The sequence below is a fragment of the Mauremys reevesii genome, linkage group 2 (genome assembly GCF_016161935.1).
Source record: "Mauremys reevesii isolate NIE-2019 linkage group 2, ASM1616193v1, whole genome shotgun sequence".
In the NCBI taxonomy this organism is placed as follows: Eukaryota; Metazoa; Chordata; order Testudines; family Geoemydidae; genus Mauremys; species Mauremys reevesii.
Genome location: NC_052624.1, coordinates 118,683,757 through 118,696,916, shown reverse-complemented (window position 1 = coordinate 118,696,916; position 13,160 = coordinate 118,683,757). Strand labels below are relative to the sequence as shown.

The 13,160-nt window shown below is 43.2% G+C and overlaps 1 protein-coding gene across 2 annotated transcripts in view; it reads left to right on the top strand.

Moving 5' to 3' along the window:
• The window catches only part of GABBR2 (gamma-aminobutyric acid type B receptor subunit 2), a 900,562-nt gene that overhangs the window by 178,355 nt on the left and 709,047 nt on the right, over positions 1 to 13,160 (top strand). For both annotated transcript variants that reach the window (XM_039527208.1, XM_039527207.1), the window contains exon 2: positions 7,533 to 7,670. In XM_039527208.1, coding sequence (XP_039383142.1) covers positions 7,533 to 7,670 — 138 coding nt within the window. The remainder of the gene's footprint in view (positions 1 to 7,532; positions 7,671 to 13,160) is intronic.

Below are 13,160 nucleotides of genomic sequence, written 5' to 3'. Positions count from 1 at the left end.
TCCTTCTGCTCCCTTCCCTCAGATGTATTATCTAGTCTACTCTCCGCATTAGTACCTGTGGAGAGAACATGAAAATGGTTGCTTACCTGTATCTCCATTGCTGGTACGTGGACGCTCCTCTTTCTTCTTCTGGAGGTCACATGCTACCAAATTTCTTCACCATCCATCTGTCCCCTCTGTGCAGCCTGCTCCAATTCTTCAGAACGTTGTGCCCATAGAAGCATATCCTGATATCTGTCCAGGAAATCTTCATTTTCTCTTATGCAACGCAGGGTTGATACTTGTTGCTCCAGACCTCGAACCTTCTCTTCCAATATGGAGATCAGTTTGCACTTTGTACAGACAAAGTTGCTTCTGTCCTGTGCAAGAAAGACAAACATGGCACAACCTGTGCAGGTTACAACAGCTGAACGCTCACCTTCCATAATGTCTTCCTTCTAAGAGCTTCCTCAGCTGTTGCAGCAACTAACAGAAGCCCGCAAGATGAAAGCCTCAGTGGGCTCTCCCCAGGCAAACTCCCTCTGTTAGCCTCCACTGTTCGCCGCTCAGCTGGTTGGCTACTGACTGCCTTTTTATAACAGTCAGGCCCACTCAAGGCCCACCTGGAACAAAGCACTCCCAATTCACACTTTTCAAACAAACAGTCAAGCACACAGTCAAACTGACAAACTGTCCCCGCAACAGGCACTCAGATACTCACCAACACAGCCCCCCTAATGCAGCACTTAGCGTACTTCCTGTTGGACATGGACACAGACTTCTCTCAAAGCACGGGCCCTGGCAATTTGGCCATCCTGGTGGCAATGGGGCAGGCTCATGCCATGGAACACTGATTCTGGGCCCGGGAAACAAGCACAGACTGGTGGGACCGCATAGTGTTGCAGGTCTAGGATGATTCCCAGTGGCTGGGAAACTTTCGCATGCATAAGGGCACTTTCATGGAACTTTGTGACTTTCTTTCCCCTGCCCTGAAGCGCAAGAATACCAGGATGAGAGCGGCCCTCACAGTTCACAAGCATGTGGCGATAGCCCTGTGGAAGCTTGCAACGCCAGACAGCTACCGGTCAGTCAGGAATCAATTCGGAGTGGGCAAATCTACTGTTGGGGCTGCTGTGATCCAAGTAGCCAACGCAATCACTGAGCTGCTGCTATCAAGGGTAGTGACTCTGGGAAATGTGCATGTCATAGTGGATGGCTTTGCTGCAATGGGATTCCCTAACTGTGGTGGGGCGATAGATGGAACCCATATCCCTATCTTGGCACCGGGCCACCAAGGCAGCTAGTACATAAACTGAAAGGGGTACTTTTCAATAGTGCTGCAAGCACTGGTGGATCACAAGGGACGTTTCACCAACATCAACGTGGGATGGCCAGGAAAGGTACATGATGCTTGCATCTTCATGAACTCTGTTTTGTTTGAACAGCTGAAGAAAGGGACTTATTTTCTGGTCTGGAAAGTAACTATTGGGGATGTTGAAATGCCTATAGTTATCCTTGGGGACCCAGCCTGCCCCTTAATGCCATGGTTCATGAAACCATACACAGGCAGCCTGGACAGTAATCAGGAGCTGTTCAACTATAGGCTGAGCAAGTGCAGAATGGTGGTAGAATGTGCCTTTGGACGTTTAAAAGTGCGCTGGTGCAGTTTACTGACTCGGTTAGACCTCAGCGAAACCAATATTCCCATCATTATTACTGCATGCTGTGTGCTGTGTGAGTGTAAGGGGGAGACGTTTATGGTGGGGTGGGAGGTTGAGGCAAATCGCCTGGCCACTGATTATGCGCAGCCAGACACCAGGGTGGTTAGAAGAGTGCAGCAGGGTATCAGAGAAGCTTTGAAAACCAATGACTGGCCAGGCTATGGTGTGAAAGTTCTGTTTGTTTCTCCTTGATGAAAACCCACCCCCTTGTTCACTCTACTTCCCTGTAAGCCAAATGCCCTCCCCTCCCCCCTTTGATCACCGCTTGCAGAGGCAATAAAGTCATTGTTGTTCCAAATTCATGCATTCTTTATTAATTTGTCACACAAATGGGGGGATAACTGCCAAGGTAGCCTGGGAGGGTTGCGGGAGGAGGGAAGCACTGGGTGGGGTGGTGGAGGAGGGGAAGAGGGAAGGACAAGGCCATGCTGCACTTCAAAACTTATTTATTGAATGCCAGCTTTCTGTTGCTTGGGCAGTCCTTGGGGGTGGAGTGGCTGGGTGCCCGGAGGCCCCCTCTCCGCATTCTTGGGCATCTGGGTGAGGAGGCTATGGAACTTGGGGAAGAGGGTGGTTGGTTACACAGGGGCTGCAGCAGTGGTCTGTGCTCCTGCTGCCTGTCCTGCACCTCAGCAATATGCCAGAGAATATCAGTTTGATCCTCCAGTAGCCTGAGCATTGCTTCCTGCTTCCTTTCATCACGCTGACACCACCTATCATCTTGATCCTGCCACCTTTCTTCTTGCTCCCGCCACCTGTCCTCACATTCATTTTGTGCTTTCCTGCACTCTGACATTGTCTGCCTCCACGCATTCTGCTGGGCTCTTTCAGTGTGGGAAGACTGCATGAGCTCAGAGAACATTTCGTTGCAAGTGTGTTTTTTTCGCCTTCTAATCTTCGCTAGCCTCTGGGATGGAGATGATACAAGGAGCGTTGAAACATTTGCAGCTGTGGGAGGAAAAAAAGGGAGAGTAGTATTTAAAAAGACACATTTTAGAGAACAATGGGTAGACTCTTTCATGGTGAGCCAAGCTGTTAACATTACATAGCACGTGTGCTTTCTTTACAAGATTGCATTTTACCTCTTATATTGAGGGCCTGCCGGTTTGGTGTGAGAAATCACAGACGCAGGGCCGGTGGGCAACAGAATTTGGCTTGCAGGCAGACATGTCTTTTGGCTTCTTTAACCTTCATAACATGTGGGAATGGTTTCAAACAGCAGCACCCCCATGTCCCATACCAAGCAGCCATTGGGTTGGCCATTTAAAAGGAGGGGCTGCAGTTTTCAGGTTAACATGCAGCACAAACCCAACTAATCCCCCCACACACCACACACCCTATTCTCCGGGATGATTGCTTCACCCCTTCCACCACTGCATGGTGCACAGCGGGGATGATTTCTGTTCAGCCACAGGCAAACAGCCCAGCAGGAACAGCCACCTCTGAATGTCCCCTTAATAAAATTCCCCTATTTCAAACAGATGACCATGAATGATATCACTCTCCTGAGGATAACACAGAGAGATAAAGAATGGATGTTGCTTGAATGCCAGCAAACACTGGGACCATACGCTGCCATGCTTTGTTGTGCAATGATTCCAGACTACGTGCTACTGGCCTGGCGTGGTAATGGAGAATGGAATAAGGCTGCCCTCCCCAGAAACCTTTTGCAAAGGCTTTGGGAGTACCTCTAGGAGAGCTTCATTGAGATTTCCCTGGAGGATTTACGCTCCATCCCCATATACGTTAACAGACTTTTCCAGTAGCTGTACTGGTTGCAAATGCATCCCAAGTCTTCAGGGCAAATTAATAATTAAACACGTTTGCTTTTAAACCATGTACAATATTTACAAAGGTACACTCACCAGAGGTCCCTTCTCCACCTTCTAGGTGCCTGCCGGGAGCCCGCCTTCAGTGGGTAGGGAGAGTACTGGCTCTAGGGTGATAAACAGTTCCTGGCTGTTGGGGAAAATGGTTTCTCCGCTTGCTTGCTGTGCGCTATCTTCAACCTCCTCCTCCTCATCATCCCTGCTGTGTGAGAATCCATTGATGGAGTCCATGGACAGGGCTGGGGTAGTTGTAGGGACACCCCCTAGAATGGCATGCAGCTCATCATAGAAGCGGCATGTCTGGGGCTCTGGCCTGGAGCGGCCATTTGCCTCTCTGTTTTTTTGGTAGGCTTGCCTCAGCTCCTTAAGTTTCACGTGGCACTGCTGTGGGTCCCTGTTATAGCCTCTGTCCTTGATGCCCTTGGAGATTTTTTCAAATGTTTTGGCATTTCATCTTTTAGAATGGAGTTCTGATAGCACAGATTCATCTCCCCATACAGCGATCAGATCCAGTACCTCCCGTACGGTCCATGCTGGAGCTCTTTTACGATTCTGGGACTGCATGGTCACCTCTGCTGATGAGCTCTGCATGGTCACCTGTGCTGATCAGTTCGCCATGGTGGCCAAACAGGAAATGAAATTCAAAAGTTTGCGGGGCTTTTCTTGTCTACCTGGCCAGTGCATCTGAGTTGAGAGTGCTGTCCAGAGCAGTCACAATGGAGCACTCTGGGAAGCTCCTGGAGGCCAATACCATCAAATTGCGTCCACACTACCCCAAATTCAACCCAGCAGTGTCGATTTCAGTGCTAATCCCCTCGTCGGGGAGGAGTACAGAAATCGATCTTAAGAGTCCTTTAAGTCGACAAAAATGGCTTTGTCGTGTGGACGGGTGCAGGGTTAAATCGATCTAATGCTGCTAAATTCAACCTAAACTCGTAGTGTAGACCAGGGCATAGTCTCATTCAATGCCTCAGTCATCATCTAGTTGTGGTGTGGAGCTGGCTCAAGCTCAAACCAGCAATACTGAGATGATGATGAGTGGTTGGGTGAGGTAACTAGAGGAGATAGAAGAAATAACATCAGTTCCTTTAATTGAGTAAGTGCTTCTGTCATTGGGGTTTGTAATTTAGATGTGATTCTGTCCCTCCAGCTGTTGCTGGATGATCATAATACAGAAGTAAACTAGTCAGTTTTCTGCTGTCTGTATCTAGCCAGGAGTTTGCAGCCTCCTATGCCATATGTGGCTCTTGCTACTAGTATTCAAACTCTTGTCAGCTCATGATTAGAATTATTGGAATGTGCTCTACATTGGACCACTTATTACAATCAGGGCAACTGAAATGGTGCAGGAAGCAACAATTCACTTATTGAATGGGGCATCTTGCTGGGTGTATGTACCATTAGTACTCTGGGATCTGCACTGGGTGCATATCAGTCTCCAAATGGAGTTTAAGTAACTGGTTATGACTTGGAAAGCATTAAATAACCTGGGAAGTGCCTACTGGGAGAGTACACTTCTCTTCCTGTGACATATTGTCCCAGCTGTGGACACTGGAGATGCTCAAACTAAATCCCCTTTCAGAGATGGAGCTGCTGGGAGTCCACATGGGAGTTCCCGGACTCACGAGTGCCACCACCGTCTTGATCCAAAATTGCCCATATTTGGGAACCTCTAGAAATTCTGAAAGAGCCATCCATTTGACAGGGTTCTGGGAGAGGGTTGGGTGAGAAGGAGCCTTTTGTTGTTTTTTTGGCTAACTGCCCACGTAAAGTTGGTCCTCTGTTAATGTTTGTTTTTTAATGCTGCTGGAAGTATTGTATTGATAATTGAATTGTCAGGGTGCCTAGATCTTTTGGGTAGGTTTATTTTTATTTTTAAATATAAAAGGATAAAATAAATAAAACAACATACAATTTAAACTCCCGAACTTTCTAAAGGATCTCCCCACTTGGACCATCAAGTCTGAGTGGAATCTCATCCATTTTACTGAGGCTTTATGCAGGCAGATTCATTAGCAGGATCAGGCTCAGATAGTCAATATTTAGGGAAAGGATGAGAAATAAGATGTAAGAAAATGTGAGGTAACTGAGTGGTGAACTTCAGCATAAGTCATGTTACTTTAAATATTTTATTTTTAAACATGCCTGTAGATCTTAAATTTGTGGAGTAAGGGTTTTTTGTTCCTCTGTTCCTTTTATATGTACTATATTTTATTGGCCACACTTCCCAACTATTTCTTTAATATTGACGTTCTCCTTCTTCCACATTTTGGTTCACACTTTCCATAAATACCATTATTCTGTGAAATACAAATACCACTAAATATCCCACACACATCAGCAGTTGCATCAAATAACTTGAAGTTGGTGTAATGGGAAATGGATAATTGGACCTACAACCTGGACTGGTGAGGTATAAATCTTTCATGCCAAGAGTAGAGTATGTTGAAATGTTTTAGAACTTGACCTAGTTGTAGAGTGTCATTGAAGTTCTGCTCAGGATAAACTGCTACTTCAATTTGGGGACATTCCTCAATCCAGTAATCGCATCGTTAATTCCTACATTGTTTGAGTTTATCAGCAGTCCATCAAATTGATAAGTCTGTGCCAAGCTGAACAAGTTTTATGGAAAACATCTGACATAATGGGGAGAGAGAAGAATCCATTTGTACTGTATCATGCAATAGAAATGCATTAAGTGCAAAATTGTATCCTTTGATAAGAGTAAGAAGAATAATTCTCTCCCAAATGGAAATAAAACCATATTTTTCTTTTAAAGTATGAAATCTGTAAGAAGATTAATATATGCTTGCAAACATCTTAGTAGAAATCTGTGTTCTTTTAACAAAGTGCAACACAATTAATACTCTATTTAAAATAGGATGATAGTAAATGTTATATCAAAAAATTATGAATACATGTGAAAAAATGAATTGTTATAATTAAATATTGGAGGCTGTTGTACCAGGGTTTTATAAGGGATTATATTTAAAGAGGACTTCCTAGGATAAAAAGGGGAGAACTAGAAAAAAGAATCTGCTGGTCCCATTAGCCACCATGTAGCCTGACAGATATCTGCTCTGTATCTGCTCTTATTAACGTCTGGAAACAGAATTCTTGATTTCAGGCATATGTTCTACTAACATTCTTCTACAACATGAAGTATCAAACTGCTACTATATGAGATTTTATAAAGAAGTTGAGGCTGTTCCAGCATAAGCCTGAGAGTCACATCCCTTGCAACTTTGACTAGAATTGTTCTTCAGGCTTCATTATTTGAGCTTACTCTCAAACTACAGTAGAACTCTTTATAATTTAAAACAAGGAAGTAATCCAATTGTTTATAGTCAGAGGATTTTAAAATTACACTTTCTTGATGTTTTGACCAATTTGTGTCCCTGTTACTTAAAAGTATTGTTTTATTATATTTTATATATATGTATACGCATACAATATAGAGGTTTTACTTTTTAAAATACAAAATAATGTTATTTGCATGCTTTGACATGGATGTAACTTCCACAACAGATGCCAGTGCATAAAATATATTCTTTGACAAATCTGTCATGTTAAGTATTAACATACATTACTAGAGAAAATCTAGCTGAGTATCAAAATGATTCTATTAAAATTTTTAATCATCAGTACTTGTTCTTTGTCACTGCTGCTTCGTTCTCCATCACAGACATTAATGGCTAACATTTTAGCTGTCAAAATTCTGGCAGAGTGGGCACAAGGGAGTTAAATGATGCAAGAAGCCTTTTCTATAAGCTTTTGCCTCCAGTACAGAGGCTGGGCACATTGAGAGTCCTTGTGTTCAGGAAATCCAAAGCTCAGGGTGCACAGCACTTTGCAAGTTTGGGCACTAAGAAATCAAACCCAGTCAATTCAATGTCTGAATGTTTTGTCTGTTCAGTAGTTTGTTGCTGAGTCAGTATTGTTATCTGTAATGGTCCATATTGTCAGCGATTTCTAGTTACGAAATAATTCTTTTTTTTTCCAGTGTGACAATGCAAAAGGACTTAAAGCCTTCTATGATGCAATAAAATATGGACCTAATCATCTGATGGTTTTTGGTGGAGTATGTGCAACAGTCACGTCTATCATTGCTGAATCCCTAAAAGGATGGAATTTGGTTCAGGTAAGTCATGACATATAAAATATTTGACTAGTGACTGTCTTTAAATTCTTTAAAGAAATTCTTGGAAAATTAATAACTGTCAAAAGTTTTGATTAATGATTTGCAAAATGTTAAATGTGAATAACTATACAATAACTTTGAAGGTCAATGAGGTTATATATAAAAAGGACAATAATTTCAAATACTAATTTGAAACTTTAACTTAACACTTTCTGGGATTGGCATTTTGAGGCTTCAAAAATATATTAAAACTGTTCAGAACATTTGTGATTAGAAATTAAAAGTATTTGGTGTACCTGGTTTGTCTTGGCAGATAGTTATTTGCATTTTATGTGATATATGACTGAAATTGTATGATTAATGAAGTACAGTATAGAGAGATAATTCAAGCAACTTGGTGTGCTAATCCAGTGCCTGATCTAAAGCCCAATAAGGTAAATAGAAAGACTCCCTTTCATAGGGCTAGTCTACACTTACCAGCTGGGTCGACGCGGTGAGTTCGACTTCTCGGAGTTCGAACTATCGCGTCTAATGTGGATGCGATAGTTCGAACTCCGGAAGCGCTGCGGTTGACTCCGGTACTCCACCACTGCAAACGGCGGTGGCGGAGTCGACCTTGGAGCCGCGGACTTCAATTCCGCGGCGTCTGGACGGGTGAGTAGTTCGAACTAGGGTACTTTGAATTCAGCTATGCTATTCACGTAGCTGAATTTGCGTACCCTAGTTCGACCCCGCTTCTTAGTGTGGACCAGCCCATAGAATCATAGAATATCAGGGTTGGAAGGGACCTCAGGAGGTCATCTAGTCCACCCCCTGCTCAAAGCAGGACCAGTCCCCAACTAAATCATCCCAGCCAGGGCTTTGTCAAGCCTGACCTTAAAAACCTCTAAGGAAGGAGATTCCACCACCTCCCTAGGTAACCCATTCCAGTGCTTCACCACTCTCCGAGTGAAAAAGATTTTCCTAATATCCAACCTAAACCTCCCCCACTGCAACTTGAGACCATTACTCCTTGTTCTGTCATCTGGTACCATTGAGAACAGTCTAGATCCATCCTCTTTGGAACCCCCTTTCAAGTAATTGAAAGCAGCTATTAAATCCCCCCTCATTCTTCTCTTCTGCAGACTAAACAACCCCAGTTCCCTCAGCCTCTCCTCATAAGTCATGTGCTCCAGCCCCCTAATCATTTTTGTTGCCCTCCACTGGACTCTTTCAAATTTTTCCACATCCTTCTTGTAGTGTGGGGCCCAAAACTGGACACGGTACTCCAGATGAGGCCTCACCAATGCCGAATAGAGGGGAATGACCCCATGTCCCTTGATCTGCTGGCAACAGCAGTTTCCCCAGAAATTGAAATTGGAGGGGGTGTTTGAAGTTATGGGGGTGTGTGTGTCAGGGCCGATGAGATATATAAAAGAGATATAAATAAAGTAAATGTTTTGTTAGGATAATGCAAATTTAACATAAGGATAATGCAAGTTACACCAAAACACATAACAGGTCTAGATTTCTAAAAAATATATACTTTTTTTAAAAAATGTATTTAATTTAAATTGACTTTTGAAAAGTAAGTCATCATGGGATAAGAGGGAAGTCCTCTCATGGATCAGTAACTGGTTAAAAGATGGGAAACAAAGGGTGGAATAAATTATCAGTTTTCAGAATGGAGAGAGATAAATAGTGGTATCCCTGAGGGGTCGGTACTGGGACCATTACTGTTCAACATACTCATAAATGATCTGGAAAAATGGATAAACAGTGAGGTGGCAAAATTTGCAGATGATACAAAACTATTCAAGATAGTTAAGTCCCAGGCAGACTGCGAAGAGTTACAAAGGGATCTCACAAAACTGGGTGACTGGGCAACAAAATGGCAGATGAAATTCAGTGTTGATAAATGCAAAGTAATGCACATTGGAAAACAATCTCAACTATACATACAAAATGAAGAAGTCTGAATTAGCTGTTAACACTCAAGAAAGAGATCTTGGCGTCATTGTGGATAGTTCTCTGAAAACATCCACTCAATGTGCAGCAGCAGTCCAAATAGCAAACAGAATGTTGGGAATCATTAAGAAAGGGATAGATAATAAGACAGAAAATATCATATTGCCTCTATATAAATCCATGGTTCGTGTACACCTTGAATACTGTGTGCAGATCTGGTCACCCCATCTCAAAAAAGATATATTGCAAATGGAAAAGGTACAGAGATGGGCAACTAAAATGATTAGGGGTATGAAACAGGAGGAGAAATTAAAATGACTGGGAATTTTCAGCTTAGAAAAGAGATGACTAAGGGGGGATACGATAGAGGTCTATAAAATCTTGACTGATGTGAAGAAAGTGAATAAGGAAATGTTATTTAATCCTTCACATAACACAAGAACTAGCAGTCACCCAATGAAATTAATAGGCAGCAGGTTTTAAAAAAACCAAAAGGAAGTACTTCTTCACACAACATAAAGTCAACCCGTGGAACCCTGTGAAGACCAAAACTATAACAGGATTAAAAAAAGAACTAGATAAATTCCTGGAGAATAGGTCCATTAGTGGCTATTAGCCAGGATGGGGAGGGATGCAACACCATGCTCTGAGTGTTCCTAGCCTGTTTGCCAGAAGCTGGGAATGGGCAACAGGGGATGGATCACTTGATGATTACTTGTTCTGTTCATTCCCTCTGAAGCACCTGGCCTTGACCAATGTTGGAAGACAGGATACTGGGCTATATGGACCATTGGTCTGACCCAGTATGACCATTCTTATGTAAAAATTAATTATAATAAAAATGTTTAATACAGAAACTCCCCAGCATAATGATCTCTCAAGATAGCAACGATGTGAGATAACAACCTTGGCAAATAATGCATTTTAAAAATCTTGGCCTACTAGGAAACATATTTATATACGTTTCCATTCCCAGTCACAAATCTAGCATTCTGGAGCAAAGACACTAAAATATAGTCCAACAAACAAATGTTTATTTAACATGCCCCTCACTTTTCCCTCCACCTCACCCCACTCACCAGTGCTGTCCTTGGTCAGTGGAGACTCAGAGTTCAGAGGTGCTTTCACGTGAGTATACCTCCCAGGTGGGAGAAAAGAAGGAACCTTGCTCGTTCCTCGAGCTGCTCACTGTTCGCTCTGGCCACTGCTGTTTGTTGTGCCACCATTCATTCCACCATTCTGTTGCCAATGGCCCTGCGCGGTCACCTTCTGCTGCCACCTGCCACTGTGACCTCTGAAAGTTGATCTCTTGAGTCTCCACCCAGCTGTCAGTGATTTCAGCTGAGCTCTCAGTGGGGGAAACTCACTGCTAGTGCAGTCTGGGCTGCCTCTTACACAAAAACACAGGCAACACAGCTCTGTTTGCTGGATACCTAGGTAGATTAGGTGTGAATGTAAATACAATCTGGTCCTGAAGCCCTTCCCCCCATCCCCCAGGTCATCACTAGGTGTCAGGGAGAGCTCATTTAGACTTTTCTTACAAATCATCATTTGAAATGATTAGGTTGGCCAACATCACCAAAATGAATGCACTGACATTGTCATAAAAAACAACAGCTGTATAAGGAAGCTAGTCTATGTTCCTACTTTTCAAATCTATTATACTTTTTCAGATACACGTATTTTATCATACACTGTATATGCTTTTAAAGTATGTATTAATGTTTCAATTTCAATTCAAATTTCCAAACAGTGACTAAATTGCCATGTTTCAGAGTAGCAGCTGTGTTAGTCTGTATCCGCAAAAAGAACAGGAGTACTTGTGGCGCCTTAGAGACTAACACATTTATTTGAGCATAAGCTTTCGTGGGCTACAGCCCACTTCATCGGATGCGTAGACCAACCAACTCTAAGAGACTAATTAATTAAGATGAGCTATTGTCAGCAGGAGAAAAAAATTGTAGAGATAATCAAGTTAGCCCATTTAAGACAGTTTGACAAGAAGGTGCGAGGATACTTAACATGGGGAAATAGATTCAATGTGTGTAAGGGCTCAGCCATTCCCAGTCTCTATTTAAGCCTAAATGGATTGTATCTAGTTGGCATATTAATTCAAGTTCAGCAGTTTCTCGTTGGAGTCTGTTTTTGAAGTTTTTCTGTTGCAAAATTGCCACCTTTAAATCTGTTAGTGAATGGCCAGAGAGGTTGAAGTGTTCTCCTTCTGGTTTTTGAATATTATGATTCCTGATGTCAGATTTGTGTCCATTTATTCTTTTGCGTAGAGACTTTCCGGTTTGGACAATGTATATGGCAGAGGGGTATTGCTGGCACATGATGGCATATATCACATTGGTAGATGTGCAGGAGAACGAGCCCCTGATGGCGTGGCTGATGTGATTAGGTCCTATAATGGTGTCACTTGAATAGATATATGGAAAGAGTTGGCATTGGGCTTTGTTGCAAGGATAGGTTCCTGGGTTAGTGTTTTTGTTCTGTGGTGTGTGGTTGCTGGTGAGTATTTGCTTCAGGTTGGGGGGCTGTCTGTAAGTGAGGACAGGTCTGTCTCCCAAGATCTGTGAGAGTGAGGGATCATCTTTCAGGATATGTTGTAGATCTTTGATGATGTGCTGGAGAGGTTTTAGTTGGGGGCTGAAGGTAATGGCTGGTGGCGTTCTGTTATTTTCTATGTTGGGCCTGTCTTGTAGCAAGTGACTTCTGGGTACTCTTCTGGCTCTTTCAATCTGTTTTTTCACTTCAGCAGGTGGGTATTGGTTGATAGAGGTCTTGTAGGTGTTTGTCTCTGTCTGAGGGATTGGCGCAAATATGGTTGTATCTTAGAGCTTGGCTGTGGACAATGGATCGTATGGTGTGTCCTGGATGGAAGCTGGAGGCATGAAGGTAAGTATAGCAGTCAGTAGGTTTCCGGTATAGGGTGGTGTTTATGTGACCATCGCTTATTAGCACAGTAGTGTCACGGAAATGGACCGCTTGTCTGGATTGGTCTAGGCTGAGGTTGATGGTGGGATGGAAATTGTTGAAATCATGGTGGAATTCCTCAAGGACTTCTTTTCCATGGGTCCAGATGATGAAGGTGTCATCCATGTAGCACAAGTAGAGTAGGGGCATTAGGGGACGAGAGCTAAGGAAGCATTCTTCTAAAGTCAGCCATAATAATGTTGGCATACTGTGGGGACATGTGGGAACCCATAGCAGTGCTGCTGACTTGAAGGTATATATTGTCCCCAAATGTGAAATAGTTGTGGGTGAGGACAAAGTCACAAAGTTCAGCCACCAGGTTTGGCATGTAACTAGTTCACAAAACTGTGTGTGTGTGTTGGGGTAATTCGGGGTGGGGGGGTGTAGGGAAATCTCTGGCAATGCCCCTACTTATACAGCCCCAAATGCTGTTAGCCTTCTTGGCAATAAGGGCACACTGTTGACTCATATCCAGCTTCCCATCCACTGAAACCCCTAGATCCTTTTCTGCAGAACTGCTGCCCAGCCATTCGGTCCCTAGTCTGTAGCAGTGAATGGAATTCTTCC